The sequence below is a fragment of the Wolffia australiana genome, chromosome 6, assembly GCF_029677425.1.
Source record: "Wolffia australiana isolate 7733 chromosome 6, ASM2967742v1".
Taxonomy (NCBI): domain Eukaryota; kingdom Viridiplantae; phylum Streptophyta; class Magnoliopsida; order Alismatales; family Araceae; genus Wolffia; species Wolffia australiana.
This window is the reverse complement of record NC_135840.1, coordinates 8,200,566-8,218,301: the sequence shown is the minus strand read 5'-3', so window position 1 is coordinate 8,218,301 and position 17,736 is coordinate 8,200,566. Positions and strand designations below refer to the sequence as shown.

At 43.0% G+C, this 17,736-nt stretch overlaps 4 protein-coding genes across 4 annotated transcripts; 2 read left to right on the top strand and 2 right to left on the bottom strand.

The window, feature by feature from the left end:
* Positions 1-8,080: 8,080 nt before the first annotated feature.
* Positions 8,081-8,766, top strand: LOC144704219 (2Fe-2S ferredoxin-like superfamily protein). Its single transcript, XM_078576547.1, has one exon. It carries the CDS (start codon positions 8,125-8,127, stop codon positions 8,593-8,595), a length of 471 nt encoding a protein of 156 aa, XP_078432673.1. The 5' UTR covers positions 8,081-8,124; the 3' UTR covers positions 8,596-8,766.
* A 125-nt stretch (positions 8,767-8,891) lies between these two features.
* LOC144704211 (putative pentatricopeptide repeat-containing protein At5g59200, chloroplastic) lies at positions 8,892-10,871 on the bottom strand. Its single transcript, XM_078576536.1, has one exon. The coding sequence runs from the start codon at positions 10,859-10,861 to the stop codon at positions 8,978-8,980; it is 1,884 nt and encodes a 627-aa protein (XP_078432662.1). The 5' UTR covers positions 10,862-10,871; the 3' UTR covers positions 8,892-8,977.
* On the top strand, positions 10,732-13,775 carry TH1 (thiamine biosynthesis protein). Its single transcript, XM_078576537.1, has 11 exons — positions 10,732-10,872; positions 10,954-11,048; positions 11,114-11,392; positions 11,474-11,548; positions 11,912-11,987; positions 12,068-12,143; positions 12,243-12,377; positions 12,471-12,535; positions 12,608-12,735; positions 12,824-13,080; positions 13,157-13,775. The coding sequence occupies exons 2-11, from the start codon at positions 11,013-11,015 to the stop codon at positions 13,686-13,688; spliced, it is 1,659 nt and encodes a 552-aa protein (XP_078432663.1). The 5' UTR covers positions 10,732-10,872; positions 10,954-11,012; the 3' UTR covers positions 13,689-13,775.
* LOC144704217 (multiple organellar RNA editing factor 1, mitochondrial-like) lies at positions 13,736-16,821 on the bottom strand. Its single transcript, XM_078576543.1, has 8 exons — positions 16,408-16,821; positions 15,753-15,850; positions 15,583-15,648; positions 14,395-14,741; positions 14,233-14,304; positions 14,090-14,143; positions 13,947-14,000; positions 13,736-13,880 (listed from the first exon to the last, which is right to left on the bottom strand). Exons 1-8 carry the CDS (start codon positions 16,770-16,772, stop codon positions 13,863-13,865), a joined length of 1,074 nt encoding a protein of 357 aa, XP_078432669.1. The 5' UTR covers positions 16,773-16,821; the 3' UTR covers positions 13,736-13,862.
* Between the last annotated feature and the right edge of the window lie 915 nt (positions 16,822-17,736).

The window sequence follows — 17,736 nt, the reverse complement described above, 5'->3', positions numbered from 1 at the left end:
TGGATCAGAAGATCCATGGATACAAAAATGGAGAGGTGTAATAACATATTCAAATACAGATTTAGACAGAAAAGTCAACATAACCATCCACATGACTTTTCTACATTTACATTGACTAGTCAATCAGACTAGACCACAACAGGACATGGACCAATAAGAACAAACTTTAGGTAAGGTTTGAATCTTTACTAAATGTTAAGACCAGACTAGGACTATCAAACACTAGTTACAACCTATTCCTTTTGGAACTGAGCCACTAAATTTTGGATTAAACTATAAAAATACCCTTCAATAATTAATGTTCAATTAGGCATCAATAGTTGTCATGTGTCTATGACATGTCTGGGGTTGACATACGGCATAAATGCCTTCCTCAAAAATGATTTTAATGGGAAATATCACAAATGAGATATTTTAAATTCAAATTCCATGATGCACTACAATAAACCATAATTTAGATGAGGATATATCATTTTGAGGCTCTAACTTACACAACGATATTCATAAAATTTCCCTCACAATGCGTAAGGTAATCGGGGTTTGAATATACAAGGAGAAGGTAATAAAATAGTAAACTTAGATTGATATGTTTTTTTTTGAAAATTTCCAATATGTTTTATGTTAAAAAGTTGTAAGTATTGAATTTAATTAAACAGAACATATTTTTTTAACAAATGAAATAATATGTATTATATTTTTATTAAATTCTACTCTTGAATTTACTATGTTAAAATACCTTTTGGGAGTACTCTCATGGCTTTAGGTTATAGTGGCAAGTGGCAAAAATAACTCAACCAATAGTAATTTGCTAATGATATAATAATTTGCCAATGATTATATGAGAAAGGGTTATTATGTAGGACAATGTAGAATAATTCATGATGAATATTAATTGTTCTTATTTAATTGTTCAGCTTAACCAATAGTACTTCTAAACATTTTTTAAGTCACTAAAAAAATAACATTAGTACAGTATCATTAAACCTTATAAGCGTAATACCGTTATATTTTGATGATCTATATTATGTACTAAATAACTCAAGCCCTAATAATATTTGATAACATTTATCATATCCAGTCACAATTTATGGAAATAACCATTATACAATTGAGGAGGTACCACTTGGAATTTTTTAATCACAATATGTAAGAGTAGAAATACATATGATAAAACACATAATGATGAACATTGTAAAATGAATAATTAATGTAAAATTAAAGATAGAAAGTGAGAGAGATCTGGATATGGATCAACAGATACACAACGACAAAAATGGAGAGACATATTCCAATACAAATTTAAATAGAAAAGTTGACAAGCACTGGATAAATACTACATTTACAGCCAAATTTCTTAATAGTTTTTCCAATGTTTTGTTGGGGCCTACGATGGTCCATCAGTTCTCAGTCATCACAAGTGATTTTTAGATCAAACATTGTGCAAGGTGTTGGGTTCTAGAGGCCTTGACATGGATGAATAAATGAAAAAGATACGCAGCGGAAGACTTGAACGAATCGAACGACATCAACAAAACCATTAAAATGAGTACCTTTACATGGATCGCATCCATGATTTCTTGGACCCCGGAGTGAGATAAGTCAAGCTGCCAACGTGTGCGGCCTCCAGATGTATCCACGTGATCCTCGACATGTCGGATTTCCTACTTCTCCTTGACAAGCCCCGTTCTACCTCCGTTGGCGTCGTGCCGTTTCTATCGCATCGGGCATGGAGAGGGGGTGTGGGGAGAGTGGAGAAGAAGGGGAAGGCCCTGAACAATTCTGGCCTGGGTGAATTTCTTTCAGGGCCTTCCCCTATTTATGCAAAGTGGGTATTTTTCATAAAACCCCCCAAAACTTAAGTATATCTTCCAACGTCCAAAAGACCATTCGCGTGTGACCCTCTAGGCCCATGTATCAGTCTAGTTAACGACTCCAGCGGCCCAATAACCTTTATTGGCCTTCCAAATTAATGAACTATTACATCATATTGATTAATTAATGTGAGATCGATTTAACCCAATCGATAGGTCGAGTCTCCAACACGTGGGGTGCCAAGCTACACCTCGTGTCCTAGAAGATACAAAGGAGTGTGTATCGACTCACTCATGGAACCTGTTCATCATCGGTTACCATGTATGTATAATCCCTCATCCACTTGATGCTCCTTGGACGACTTAGGGTATGGTCAACTGTCAAATCCTAATCGGTCATCCGAGTTAGTACTGATGCATTTGGAAATCATTGGAGAACTCGTCTCTGATATTTCACTACCTTGGCCAAGGACTTCATCGCATCGTCTTCCTTGAGCTATCACATATTATATTGAGGGAGGACAATCCCATATTGACCACTCAATCATCTTCGTGAACTTCTTGATATACCCAAACTTAGATCGTTTGGAATCCCATGATTAGAGACTCATTGGCCATAGTCAAAGTACAACCGTCCATCCACAAGACGTCTTTGGTGTCTCAGGTCTAAGGACCACTTACACAACCGTGACGTGAATCGACCTGATTGACAGTTTGGTATAATACCATTCAGGGATTCGTATGGATCAATTCAGTGAACTCTTTCTACTAAAGAGCACCCACTGTCTATTCTTAGTGTCTCCACACTAATGGCTATGGGACCGGCCATACTCATCATATGAGTGAGGCTAGATAGTGATATTCTATTTCTTCATTATAAGTATCACACGTGCACTATAATGAATATGTTCTATTATTGAACATGGAACGAGATGTGGAATGTGTGATTGGCTTGACGGCCACATATATTTCCATCACAAGGTGCGTGGAATACTCTCTTAATGAAAGAATAACATATTAATATGTAAACGATTCATCCTTTGAAAATGTGCTCACTGCATACAACTTGTCGTCATCTGATTCATCTTCCCATCATCATACTCAATGACTCTTAAATGTTGTTTTTCTCACGCCAAAACCAACACTTCTAGTGACCAAAAGCTCCATTCTGCATGCATTTAGTCATGATTGTTTGAATATCACAACCGCTAGTTCTGCGGAAAATAAATGCTCAAATTAGGTGCTCATCAAACACAACCAAGAAATCTCATCCAAATGATACAAGAGATGGAAACATGAGTGCATAGACATGGCTCTGCTAAATGAATTGTGTCTGACCATCCTCCTAGAATGTGGAACCAACGTACACACTAACTCCTCTAATGGAGAAATAGCATGAATTTTATGAGAATTGTGCACATATGCCCGATGATGAATATTAGTTCCATGCTAAAGATAAAGGAAAAACAAAGGGAAATAAATCTACACACCATCCTCTAGTAGTTTAACAGCCTTGTCAATTGTCTCATCAATCACATGCAACAAAATCTTCTTCATCACTTTCAGCGCTTGGGAGGAGCCATCAAAGAAAGGATATTGCATCATTTTTCATGCTCAAATTAAGAGATGCTCTCTTGTGAACGATATCCAACACAATAATAATAGTTATAGCCTCTTCCAACAAGAGAATGTTTGTGTACTTTGTAGCTTCACCTTCATATTGTCACATGAATCTCAGACTTATAGAACTTTTGTAAATGTAAACTTTCTCATGTCTAATAAAGTGGTTTGATCATTCATTCAAACTAACAAGCTATACAGGTGATTTCACACCAAGATGAGAATCTTTGTTACAGTCACATGTTTAGATCAAATAAGAAGTTGGGTTGCATTGCAGAATGGACATAGGATTTTGACAAAATCCTCAAGAAACATTGGTGTTCTTCTTGTTCGGTTCTGGGGCTCTGATTGACTATCTAATCTTATGTTTTATGCAGATTAATGAAGATTCATTATTGATCCGTACAACTTAAGATGATCACATCACCTTATGTGGAATTAATTCCACTCTCACTTTAGTCCTAGGAAGAATACCTTCAATCCATTTATGTATCTGACCTCTAGATGTATCCACACAATTTCTTGAATGATGGATACCCTTTTCAAATTCTTTAATCCTTCATGAAGATCTAGATATAGGAGCCCCAAGCCTAGATCTAGTTGTCATGTGACCTAAAATGCGTACCCTCTTAATTATTCTTACTTTAAAAAGTGGACTTCTCATAAAACCCCTCATAATTTATGTATATCTACCAACACGGATAGATCTTGTGTGTGAACCGTTAGGCCTGTGTATCAGTCTAGTTTATGACTTCGGGGCCCCCTAAATGTCAATTATATGAATGTTAGGGCCAAATGATGTGACACTCATATAACTCAATATGATTGACATTTATGTATACTCCAATTCATATGAATCAATTCAGTTATCTATTGGTATACTACTGTCCATGCTTTAAGACCAAATAATATCTATTACTTTGCAACTATGTTGAGGATATACCACATAATTCATTCAACAACCTATTTCTTCACAATTGTAGCTTGGAACGTGTTGTGTGTTTTCTTCCACCTGGTAGGATATTTGAGTGCAATTTTCCAGTGGTTGACTATGTTGAGATCCATAAAAATCTTCAAATACTGTCATCAATGAAGGGTTGATACATGGATTGGTGTGACAAGGGTTAGAAAGTGGGTCACAACATTACCCAAAATATTTGCCAATTTTGTTAAAAATTGATTAGCTTGAATGTTTTATTTAGTATCAACTATGTCATGAACATCAGCTACATACACACCATTATCTCCATCTTTGTAAAGATGTCCACATCTATTGGAGGACACCAATTTTAAGACATGTGGATACTTCAATTAAGACTTGAATCACACACAATTGTTTTGGGGCCGCGTTTGGGATGGGAACTTAAAATGGAATCGTAACAAATCAGTAAAACCTGATGATATAACCACCTTAGCGCACATCAAATCTCAAATTTCTTAGTTTCTCAAGAAATATGTTGAGTTGTTCATATGTCTAGCCTCTAGATGTGTCCACGTGATATTCGACATGTCAAATCTCCGATTTCATCTTGATGGGCCATATTTTTATCCAGTGGTCTTTACATTGCTTAGATAACATAGAGAATGGAGGTGAACCAAAGAGCGAAGGGAGAAGAGGGATGGTCTTATAAGGTATTTTTATAAACCCTAAACTTTAATTATATACTCCGACATCCAAAATACCATTTGCATGTGACCCTATAGGTAGTCTTAATCTAGTTAACAACTCTAGTGGCCCATGAATTTTTATCAGTCAACCTAATTAATTATCCATATCCACATATAGATCAAATAATGGAGGACTAATTTATCCCATCTGATTGGTCGAGGTTTAGTATGCGGGGTCCAAGCTTCAGCTCGTGTTCTTGAATATATAAAGGAGTATAATGACTTTCTAATTATCCATATCCACAAGGAATATATAAAGGAGTATAATATATAAATATCATTGATTATCGTATATGTTTAGTTCTCCACGAGCTTCATGCTCGTAGTAAGTTTTAGGGTATGGTCAACTATCATCTGGGATATCTTTATTCTCTCTGAATATTTTGATGTCCTTTTCAATTATCCTTCAAGTAGGAATATTTAGAACACAAGCTGAAAAACTAGCATACTTCATTTTATGATCTCATCATAATTCACTAAGTTGGATCATGTTTTCATGGACTTAGTCATAAGGTTTTGCATGTGATTTATAATGAATATATTTTATTAATGAATACAGGATGACATATGGAATGTGTGATTGTCTTATCAGACAATTGTATTTCTATCAGTACATGTGATGTCTTTTGGATATGAAGTGCTCGATGCAATATCTGGTGTAATGGTTGTAACCTCCGATAAAATTTTATAATATATTATGTGGTTGGAGATAATATATAAATTTAAAATGAATGATACAAACCTTAGCCTAAAACCTCAACTCATTCAATTCCTATACCACAATCACACTCACGTTTTCACCATCATGCTTAATGACAAGGTCGTGAATGGTAAGCATTTTCCAGTACTTGTCAACCTAATGAATTTTTATGCCTCGTAGACCATAATTGTTAGCTATAGTTCTCACATTAACAGTCAAAGACACTGAGGATAAGTCAATAAGTTGCCACTTTGACAGACCATTTAGTCTTGTTGAAAGCCTATTTATGGAAGCATTTATTGACTTTGACTAAGGCAGATCCAAGGGTGAGTGAATGTCATAACGACTTATTTCCTTAAACCCTTTATTGTCAACAATAACCCCTGGATAGTCAGTTAGACAAATAAAATGAGTGATAATTAATTTTTTCTTCTCGAGTGTCATGCATCAAATGATTTTTAGTTGTGAAGTCATCCTCAGCCATACAAACCATCTCTATCATTTCTTGAGGGTCGTGTTCTAGTTCAAGTGGATTTGCTTCAGGTGGACTATCCTAAATACCTGAAAACAATGCATGGAAAAAACTAATAGGCAAGGTGTTGTCACTTGTAATTTTTTTGTGCTAACTGAATGATGCAATGTGCCAAAATAATTTTTTTACAAATATGATCAGAAATGGAATATAGAAATATCAGAATGGAAAGAAATAAGATCACATGTTATCCATCCATCATGCCTCAATGTCATGAGCATGTGACAATGGTGATGATGACAGTTAGTGCCATTTATGGCATTGAACATTGGCGTAGATGGCTTCCAAGATGACAATGGCGATGACGACACTGATGGGACATCATGTGTGAATGGATGCGGAGGTGTTTTGTCATCATTGGACGATGAGTTTAGGATGTGTATGTTATTGGTCCTTTTTGTTTCAAAATGTCATGTTTTATGCACAAGATTCTAGACATTTGAGAAAATATCAAACAATGGTGACCACCTATCTAGCGAGAAAGAGAGAAATAGCAACAGGCAATACCAGCGTCAAGGGGTGGGCAATAGTCTCTTTGAAAATGTGTCTGATGTTCTTTGGACAGGAGGGGGAATCACAAAGAGAGATTTCATGATAAACTGAGAATGATTGTCCAACATTCTCTGAGCAGGCTTCTCGACGATCGTCGTTGAGGCCATCAATGTGAATGCCAATGAGTTTTAAGGACTCCTTAGATGGATGACGCAGATGTTGATGTCAATGGGTATTGACAATGACCTTGCCACCCTGGTTTCATTGTCAGCTGTCAACGTTGATGTCATCTTCATGCGTCATCATCACCATCCAGACATGACGGGCCTAACTTGACGCTAAAAATGTAGAGGTGGCAAAAAACTACAATATTGGGCTTTCTTATAACCCAACAACTGTAGAGTAATTTTGTTCCTAAAGTTGGAATGAGCTACTAAAACACCCGTCTAGCTCACTTGAGGAACAATGCAAGTGCAGAAATGTAGACAGAGGAAAGTGGAGGAAGAGCAAAGACAATTCCAGCCCAATACCAATAGAACTTATGCCCCTGAAGTTGAGATTAAACACAAAAATATCCTTCTGGCTCACTTGAGGAGCAAATAATGCAATTGCAGAACTGCAGACAGAGGAAAGGGGAGGAAGAGCAAAGACACTTGGCTTCCCCAGCCCAATAACAATAGAGCTTCTGCCTCCCGAAGTTAAGATTAATCAAGAAAACACCCTTCTGGCTCCCTTGAGGAGCAAACAATGCAATGCAGAATTGCAGACAGAGGAAAGGGGAGGAAGATCAAAGACACTGGGCTTCTTCCCCCAGCCTAATAACAAAATAACTTCTGCCCCCCGAAGTTGAGATTAAACACGAAAATACCCTTCTGGCTCAATACAGGAACAAAACAATGCAATGAAGAAACAATACAGAGCTTCCCCCAGCCCAATAACAACAGAGCAACTGGCCCTGAAAATAGGATTAATCACGAAAATACCCTTATGGATCACTTGAGGAGCAAACAATGCAATGCAGAATTGCAGACAGAGGAAAGGGGAGGAAGATCAAAGACACTGGGCTTCTTCCCCCAGCCCAATAACAAAATAACTTCTGCCCCCCGAAGTTGAGATTAAACACGAAAATACCCTTCTGGCTCAATACAGGAAGAATACAGAGCTTCCCCCAGCCCAATAATAACAGAGCAACTACCCCTGACGTTTGGATTAATCACGAAAATACCCTTCAGGCTGACTTGACATCGAACAAGAAGGCAGTGAAGGAAGAGAAGGAAAGGGGGGAAGGAGGAGCTAGGGCAATGGCGATGGCGATGGCGAGGAAGCTGTCTCTCTCCTCGGGCCTGCTCGTCAGAAGAGCCGCTTCCATGGCGGCGCCGCCCGTGGCCGTCGCCCCCTCCGCCGGCGCCAAGGTCGCCGATCGGATCGTCAAGCTCTTCGCCATCGACTTGGACGGGAGAAAGAATGAGGTCGTCGGCCTCGCGGGCCAGACTCTGCTCAAAGCTCTCTGCAACGCGGGATTGATCGATCCGGAATCGCACCGCCTCGAAGACATCGACGCCTGTTCCGCGGAATGCGAGGTGAGAATCGCGTCGGAATGGCTCGAGAAATTGCCCCCGCCTTCCTACGAGGAGACGTACGTTTTGACGAGGGCCTCGAGATCTAGAGTTTTGAACAAACACTCCAGGCTCGGGTGCCAGATCGTGCTCACTCCCGAGCTTCGAGGTATGGTCGTCGCCATTCCCGAGCCCAAGCCCTGGGACATCCCGTAATCGCCAGATTTTGAAATCTTTCGTCTGGATCGGCGTTATTTGTGCTGCAAACGCAAACTTTCTTCTGCAATCTGCTTGGCTGTAATAAAAATGACTCTTCTTTTAATTTCCCGTTTCGAATTACGTCGGATGATGCCACATTGTTTGTTCTAGATGCTCCTTGTTCTTGTTTTTTTGGCTGTTCTTGAGTTGTTCTTCCGCAAACCCTCTCTCTATTTACAAGTTTTTAGTTGTGCAAGACTGCGTTCCTGGTTTGCTTTTTTGCTTAATTCTAGAGTTTTTCTGGAGCAATCAAATGAAGAAATACAAGGCAGGTGGCCTGTTTCTGCGAATTTCTCCATCAGGTTTGATATTTTGATTGTTATGGTGGATATTTTGAGGATCACCAAAAATCACTGCAGGAGCAGACCCCATTCTCAAAATGATGAAACCGGCTTCTATCCCTGATGATGATCTTCCTCCCTTCAACCTTGGCCAAGAGCTTCATCACATCATGGCAGTCGCCACAAATCCTCAGATTCTTCACCACCCAGATCGTCGTCCCCTTCTCCGTAGAAATCAACCCGAAGCAGACCGCGAGCCGCTCGCTATGAATCTCGAGAGCCCTCTTCTTCTCCCCTTCCCCCACGTCCTGAAGCACCGCCGCCGTCTCCGGCGAGTACCCCAACCTCTTCACCTTCTCCCCCATCTCCTCCAGCTTCCTATAAATCTCCCTCCTCCTCTTATGCCTTATATCCCCCAGCAAGAACTCATGCACCTCCCCACCCACTTCAATTGCACTGCATCCAGGCTCCTTACCCGCCCTTCGTCGTCGTCGCATCCTCGCCCTGATCTCCGCAGACTCCTCCCACAGCCCGAACGCCGCGAAGAAGTTCGCCGCCAAGACGAAGCTCCCAGACTCCACATTCTCAGCCAGAAGCTTCTCCACCATCCTTTTCCCCAGATCAAGATCTTGGTATAGCTTGCAGCCTCCCAGAATTGAGCAGTACATGATGTTGTCTGGCTTCACCTTCATTGTTTTTATGAACTTGCAGGCCTCCTGCAGCCGCCCGGCGCGGGCCAGCAGATCGACGACGCAGCCGTAGTGCTCGATCTGCGGCGCAATGCCGTGCTCGGTCTCCATGGAGCCGAAGATCTGAAGCCCGAGCTCGACGAGCCCGCCGTGGCTGCAGGCTTTGAGCACGCTGACGAACGTCGCCGGAGTCGGCTTCAGGCCTCTCACCTGCATGCCCATGAAGAGATCAACCGCGGCGGCGCTTCTGCCGTTGACGGCGAGGCCGCCGATCATGGAGTTGTACGCGATGGCGTCTCGGTCAGGCATTTCGGCGAAGACCTTCTCGGCGTCTTCCGGGCTGCCGCAGCGGCAGTACATGTCGACGAGGGCGGCGCCGAGGAAGAGGTTGAGCTGCATGGCGTGCTTGCCGACGTAGGAGTGGATCCATTTGCCGAGCTCGAAGGCGCCGAGCTGGGAGCAGGCGGAGAGGGCGCAGACGAGGGTGAGTTTGTTGGGCCGGACTCGGCGCTGCTGCATTTGCCGGAAGAATTGCAGAGCTTCGTTGGCTCTGTCGTTGCGGGCGAGGCCGTCGATCATGGCGGTCCAGCAGGCGGTGTCTCTCTCGGAGTCTTCCACGGCCTCGAAGACGGAGACTGCATCGGCTACCATCCCAAATTCAGCGTAGCAGGATATGAGGACGGTGGCGGCGACGGCGTCTCGGTTAGGCATTTCATCGAACACCTGGCGAGCGCTGGAGAAATCGCCGGATCTGGCGTAGAATTCTAGCAGTCTGTGGCAAACCGGCCGCGAAGAGGTCAGATCGGGGCCGCGCTTGAGGATTTGGCCATGGATCTGCTTCCCTTCCTGCGAGGCGGCGGCGAGAGCGCAGGCTCGGAGCGCGTGCGAGATCACGAAGGAATCCGGGGGAATTCCTTCAGCGATCATGCGCGAGTGCAAGGAGATGGCCTGGAGCGGAGATCCGGTGGAAATTCGTCCGGAAATCATCGCGGTGTAGTGATACACGTCGGGAAATTCGATCGAATTGAAGATCTTGGAGGCCAGGGCGGGGGAATTCCAGTCGTGGCAGAGCCGGAGGAGCTTGAAGACGAGGATCGAGTCGCCATAGCCGCCTGCTTTGATGATTCTGGCGTGAATCGCGGGGAAATCGTTCGATCCTTTGCATTTCTGGAGAAGATCGCCGATCTCTTCGCGAGGAAGTCGATGATGGCGGGAAGGGGCCGCTCCTGGCAAGAGCGGCGCCGCCACCGCCATGGCCACTCAAGGTAAGTTCTACACGGCCATCGCTTAGTCTGTAGATAAGTTTGAAATTTGTACACGTGGAAGCTTACCATTGGCTGTCATAGGCCGTTGGGGGTTGTTACTCTAGATTTATGTAAATGGAGATTTTACAAGGAAGAGCGAGATGGCGCTGGTTGCTTTTCATCGGCCTTCTCCTCCGGTAGGAATCTTATTAGAGGGTTGTTCTAGCGGATTTTTGAATTATGATCTGAGATTTCTCGGCAGGTTCTCTCGTTTCGTGAACTTCTACCGCAGTCGAACTTGATTTCGAGGCGGTTCTTGGCGGATTATCGCCGGGATTTGAGGATTCGGAGTTCGCGTGTAGCGATGGCGCAGGCTGGGAGCTTTGAGAAGAACAAGATTCCACACGTTTTGACCGTCGCGGGGTCTGATTCCGGCGCCGGAGCGGGGATCCAGGCAGATCTCAAGGCCTGCGGGGCGCTTGGAGTGTACTGTTCTTCGGTGATCACTGCTGTCACCGCGCAGAACACTCTCGGAGTTCAGGTCCGTTTCTAATGAACTGTTGCGCTCGCATATTCTGCTCGATTTCGGGAGTTTGCGAAGAATTTTTTGTTTGTTCTGCAGGGAATTCATACCGTTCCGGTGGATTCTGTCGAGAACCAGCTTAGATCCGTGCTTTCCGACATGGAAGTCGATGTGGTACGTCTTATCCCTTTGAGAAAATCATGCCATTAACCTACATTACTTCTCTCTGTTTGGAAACGTTGATCATAATCCTTTTCGTTCAATAAATTGTAATCCGTTATCATTCAGCTGATAATCACGATCGTCTATCATTAGTTTATTGCACCCTTGCCTGATTAGTTCTATTCAAGATTCCCCTTCTGCATTTATATCATTAGTTTCATTTTCATAAAACGATAGACATAAACAACGGTATTGAAATGTATACCCAGGGTACCAATATTTCATTTTTAGGAGTTTCTCCAATAATTTAGTTAGGTTTTAAGGAACTAATAACATGCAAAGTTGATCAAGCACGACTATATTTCGATTTATTAGGTGAAGACCGGCATGCTTCCATCCGTTGAAATAATAAAAGCTTTATGCGAGAAGCTTCGGGAATTCAGAGTAAAAGGTATGCAAAATAATAAGAATTGTTTTGTTGTATGAGCTCGTCAAATTTTCATACTTAGTTTTCCTCCATTTTCAAGGCAGCTTTAGTTGTTGATCCTGTCATGGTATCCACTAGCGGGGATGCTCTTGCCACTCCAGATACCTTGAATGCACTTCGGTAAAGCATCAATTTTTTTCATTTAATTTTTCTAGATCATTATTTCGTTCATTCGGATTATAATACTCCATGAATTCTAATGAACTGAGGGTTACCCAGTGAGGAACTTCTTCCCATGGCTGATATAGTCACACCAAATTTAAAAGAAGCCTCTGCACTTGTTGGTGGACTGTCTATAGAAACTGTAGCTGACATGTTTACAGCTGCTAGATCCATACATCAACTGGGCCCCAGGTTGGCTTTACTCTAAAAATCGCATTATTCACTGAATCAATTTATTCAGTTTTAGATGTTTTTTCCCGGAATGAACACATTTTCTTTTCGCAGAAGTATAATCGTGAAGGGAGGGCATCTGCCAGATTCTTTAGATGCCATCGACATCTTCTTTGATGGTGGATTTATTATGATCTCCGATATATTTTACTCTCTTCCTTGACTGAGAACCTTCATTATGATTTCCTCAGGTGAACAATTCCTTGAGTTGCGTGGGCAGCGATTGAAGACGCGCAATACCCATGGAACCGGTTGCACGCTGGCTTCATCCATTGCTGCAGAGCTCGCCAAAGGCTCATCAATGCATGAAGCTGTCAAGGTGTATTCTAAAATTGAAAATTTGAATTAGTTATTAATCCCATCAATGTTGATTTTTATAACCAAACTGTTACTTATTGATTTTGTAGGCGGCGAAGAACTACGTCGAGAAGGCCCTTCGCTACAGCAAGGATATCGCCATTGGAGGCGGCTCTCAAGGACCGTTTGATCACTTCTTCAAGCTCCATATCCATTCAGAATTTGGAAGGGAGAACCGAAGATTTAACCCGGATGACCTTTTCTTATACGCTGTGACGGACTCTAGGATGAACAAGAAGTGGGGCCGCTCCATCGCAGAAGCCGTGGAAGCTGTTATAGAAGGAGGAGCCACCATGGTTCAGCTCAGGTCAATTCTGAATTAAACTTCAATCCTTGTAATACAAAACTTCAAATTGCGTAATTTGTGATAATGAAAAGCACAGAGAGAAGGAAGCAGAGACGGGGGCGTTTGTGGAGGCGGCGGCGGCGTGCGCAGAAGTTTGCCGGCGGCGGGGAGTCCCTCTCCTGATCAATGACCGCGTCGATGTGGCTCTTGCCTGCGGTGCGGATGGCGTTCATGTCGGCCAATCAGACATGCCCGCTCACGCCGCCCGTGCTCTACTCGGGCAGGAGAAGATCATCGGCGTCTCCTGCAAGACACCAGCACAGGCGGCAGCAGCGCTTGCCGGTGGCGCGGACTACATCGGCTGCGGCGGTGTTTTCCCCACCAACACCAAGGCCAGTAACATCACCATCGGCCTCGATGGGCTGAGATATGTCTGTGCCACGTCGGGCCTCCCTGTCGTCGCTATTGGAGGGATCGGCCCCGGCAATGCTTCCGCAGTCTTGGGTCTTTCTCTGCCTAACCTCAGAGGGGTAGCCGTTGTGTCTGCCCTCTTTGACCAGGAATCCATCGTCCACGAGACCCGGAAGCTGAAGTCTCTTCTTACCTCGGTCAACGCACGCTCCCGTTGACAGGTACGACTTTCATCACAAGAGATCTCTCTTTTTTTATAAAGATATGTGGAACCCATATTTTCCTAATTCGAAAATTCTAGCAAAGTCGAAAGAGTTTCATCACGCATACAAGCTTAAATCAGAGGAAAACCAACATCAGAGAAGATGACATCCTCAAGCCGCTTGCGAGGGTCAGTATTGCCCCTGCCCCTGCATATTAGAAAAAAAAGAGTAAATGGGGCACTGAAATTTCCAATTATTAGATGAAAATATTACCTGATTCCGGCCGTTGTCCCAATTACCCCCCGGAGGCGGGGGACCTTGGTAGCCCTGCATTTGTTTCTAAGTGTTAGAGAAAATGTTATAGAAAATAATCAAACCAAAAATTTTTCCAAAAATTAGAAAAAAATCTAGATTACCTGATTCCTGTTGTCCCAGTTGCCACCCGGAGGCGGAGGGGGACCTTGATTGCCCTGCAGTTTATTCACCATAGTTTAGATGAAATGTCTAGAAACAGTAAGGCCCAAGATTCTCCAATTATATTGGAAGAAATCTAGTTTACCTGGTTTCGGCCGCCCCAGCCACCTGGCCCGGGAGGAGGCGGCAGCGGAGGGGACGGGGGTCCTTGGTAGCCCTGCATTTTATTCACAAATACTTACACAAAATATAATCTAGAAAGAAATGGCACCAAAGTCTTCAATTATTTGCAAGAAGTTGAGTTTACCTGATTCCGGCCGTCCCAGCCACCATGTCCCGGAGGAGGCGGCGGCGGCGGCGGGGGAGGGCCTTGGTAGCCCTGGCCTTGTCCAGGCCCCTGCTGCTGATAACCCCCGCCATAGCCGGGACCCATGTCTTGTCCCTGCGGAAATCGCCCGTCTCTCCCTCCTTCTCCAGGCCCATATCCCCTTCTTTCTGGAGCGCCGTAATTGGGCTGCTGCGGCGGCGGGCCCTGTGGCTGCCGGTCGAACCTCGGCCTGTCGTAGCTCCTGTTTCGGTCCCCGTATCTTCCCTGCCTACCGTACTGCACCGGCGGCGGCCTCGGCGTTATCACCCCGTTGTCGTACTTGTCCCCTGATTCCAACACCCAGTTTGGAAAAAAAATAATTGATCAATCGGTAGAAATTACGTGAGTTTGATGCATGGTTGTGGAATCATCTTTCCAATTGAGCATGATATGGCAACGGCTATATAGCCGGTTGCCAAGTATATAGTGCAGGGATACGGACGGGACGATTTTTTCATCCCGGGACAAAAAAGTCGTCCCATCCGAGGATTTGGACGAATTTCGGGACGAAAATTCGTCCCAGGGACCACCAGAACGGTTTTCATCCCCTGGCACGAAAAAACCGTCCGTCTGGAGGTCTCGAATAATGGACGGACGAATCTGGAAGGAAAACCACCAGATTCACATGGCCTCGCAATAACAATTTGCATCAAAGTCCCTGTATTTTTACGTGCGTGCAAATGGACGCCACTGAGAAATAATTGTACACATGTCCCTTTGAGTTCTATCTGCTCAGTAATTCCCTAAAAAACTTGAAAAAATCTATATTAATATATTAAAAATATAAAATGGGTTTTTTTCATCCGGGACAAATTTTGGGACGAAAATTTGTCCCAGGAGGACTGGACGGGACGAAAAACCGTCCTGGTATGACAGGACGGGACGGTTTTTTATCGTTGGACGAAAAACCGTCCCGTCCTGCGTCCCTGAACTTACTCTGGAAGTCAGACGGGACGGAATTCGTCCCGTCCCGTCCATCGTCCACGTCCGGGACGATCTGGAACTATAGCCAAGTAAACTATGAATTACCCAGAACAAATATCAAGTATGGGCAAAGCTTATGAAGATTTTACTGGATCAACCATAAGTTTTACAGTTGTTGGAAGTTGGAGAGGGAAGATTACACACCTCCGTACTCTTTGTTCACCGGATCGATGTAAGAATCAGGCAGAATGAAAACAACTCCGGGTAGGCCTGCGTGATTCCAAAGTAAAAAAAATAATCTGAATCTATGAACAATGAACAGTTCAGAGGAGAACAATGAGAAGAAGATTAAATGAAGAGAATGAACGACGTGCCTCTGAATTTCTCAGACATTTCTTCAGTCATCACCGCCTGGAAACCGGTGTATGTCGTTGTACTGCAGGCGTACATTCGTTTCTTCGCCTCCTCGACGCTGCCATCAATAGTGGACGAGATTAGGATCAAGATCTTAAGTAATAAGAGAATAATCAGAACAAATCTTAACGGAGACAATTCACATGTGATCCGCGAAATGATGATCAAACAATCGAAATAATAGATTAACAATAAACCAATCGACGGCAACTATCGATGATTAAATTTCTTTTGGCGTAGAAAATAAATCAATGAAAGAAGCTCCGATGGTAGGATTCTCAGATTTGCAATTCATAGAAAGAGATGATTAGAGATCTATTTAACCGATCATAGAGTGAAAGAATGACAACAAAATCGATCAGTACCAAATTGAATGCTCTAAGATCGATCGCAAATTCAAATCGAATAAAGACCGACGATCGTCAGGGGATCTATTTAACCGATCATAGAGTGAAAGAATGACAACAAAATCGAAAAATCGAATGCTCGAAGATCGATCACAAATTCAAATCGAATAAAGGCCGACGATCGCCAGAAGCTGGCAAGGAAATAATCTCTGAAAGCCGAACATACAGCGACGAATCATCAAAGAAGAAGACACAAATTAAAAATTACCTTCCGACGACCTTGGCCAAAGTCTGAACATAGGTCTCGACCATCTCCTCAGGCGTAGGCTTAGGGTCCTTGGGAAACTCCATGGTGATGAGCCAGTGGTTGTAGTCGCAACCTTCGAAGAGGATTTCGTCGGGATCAATCTTCCGATCATCGTCCGCCATACGGCGATCGAGCAAATGCGCCGAGGTTCGGAATCCGAAGAATTGAGTCGCGTGAATCGGCCGCGCGATCTGATTCGGAGGAGGCGACAAGAACTGATCGAAGGAAGGAGGACTGAGCCTTGCTGAGGCAGTGATGGGACGAGGTCCGAGAATCGAGGAGGTGATCGCCAGAGCTCTCCGAAGGCGGAGAGAAGAGATCGCCATGGCTGGACAACAGTAAGCTCGACAGTGGTAGGGTTTTTGGAGGAAGAGGGAGGGGGGTTAAATACTATCCGTTTTATATATTTACTGTTGATGCACTCTTCAATAGGGTTTCTTCAAATAAAAGTAAAGAAAGATTTACAAAAAAATTAACCATTTTTTCTCGATTATTATATGATTCTTTCTTAACTTTAGTACATATTCTGTCTTAACTTTCATATATAAATAAAATAATATATAGAAAGAAAAAGACCATAAATTACTTGTCCGGGCACGGTCCTGGTTTTTAGCAAAGACCTAAACATTACCTAAAGTTAGTACCAGTTCAGGTCTGTTCTTGTTCGGTCCCCGTCTGTTGGACCTTTGGGCCTAAACCTGCTCACCAACCGGTCCACCGTCAAATGGAAGACCTACAGTCTGGGTGCAGTCTGACAGGTTCCTCGGTCCTAAATGTCCAACCCTATTCTTCTGGTATATTTTATTTTGAAGACAATAATTTGCCCCCATAAAGTCAGAACCTGCGGTTTAATTCTTTCTTTTCTTCTCTACTGGATAGTTAGACAATAATTTGCCCCATAAAGTCAGAACCTGTGGTTTAATTCTTTCTTTTCTTCTCTACTAGTAAGTCTAGAGTGAGAAGATATTGTTTACATGTTTTCTACAGAAAATGATATGATAAAAGTTTCGTAATAACTTGTAAATTATTTTTTAGGACACAATGGTAGTTGTGTGTGTTAGAGATGTAGAAGGGATGTATGAGTTCACCTTGAAAATATATGAGGCAATACTTTCTTTATTTAAATACGTGCTTTTAGGTTTGAATCAACATGGTTGATAGTTAAGGATAAAGCCATCCATTAGTCACCTTTGGTCCAATATACATATAACCCATCCATAAGGGCTTTACAATAAAATATATTATTACTCTTCTCACCTTTATAAGAAAATAAAAATCAATAGTTATGAA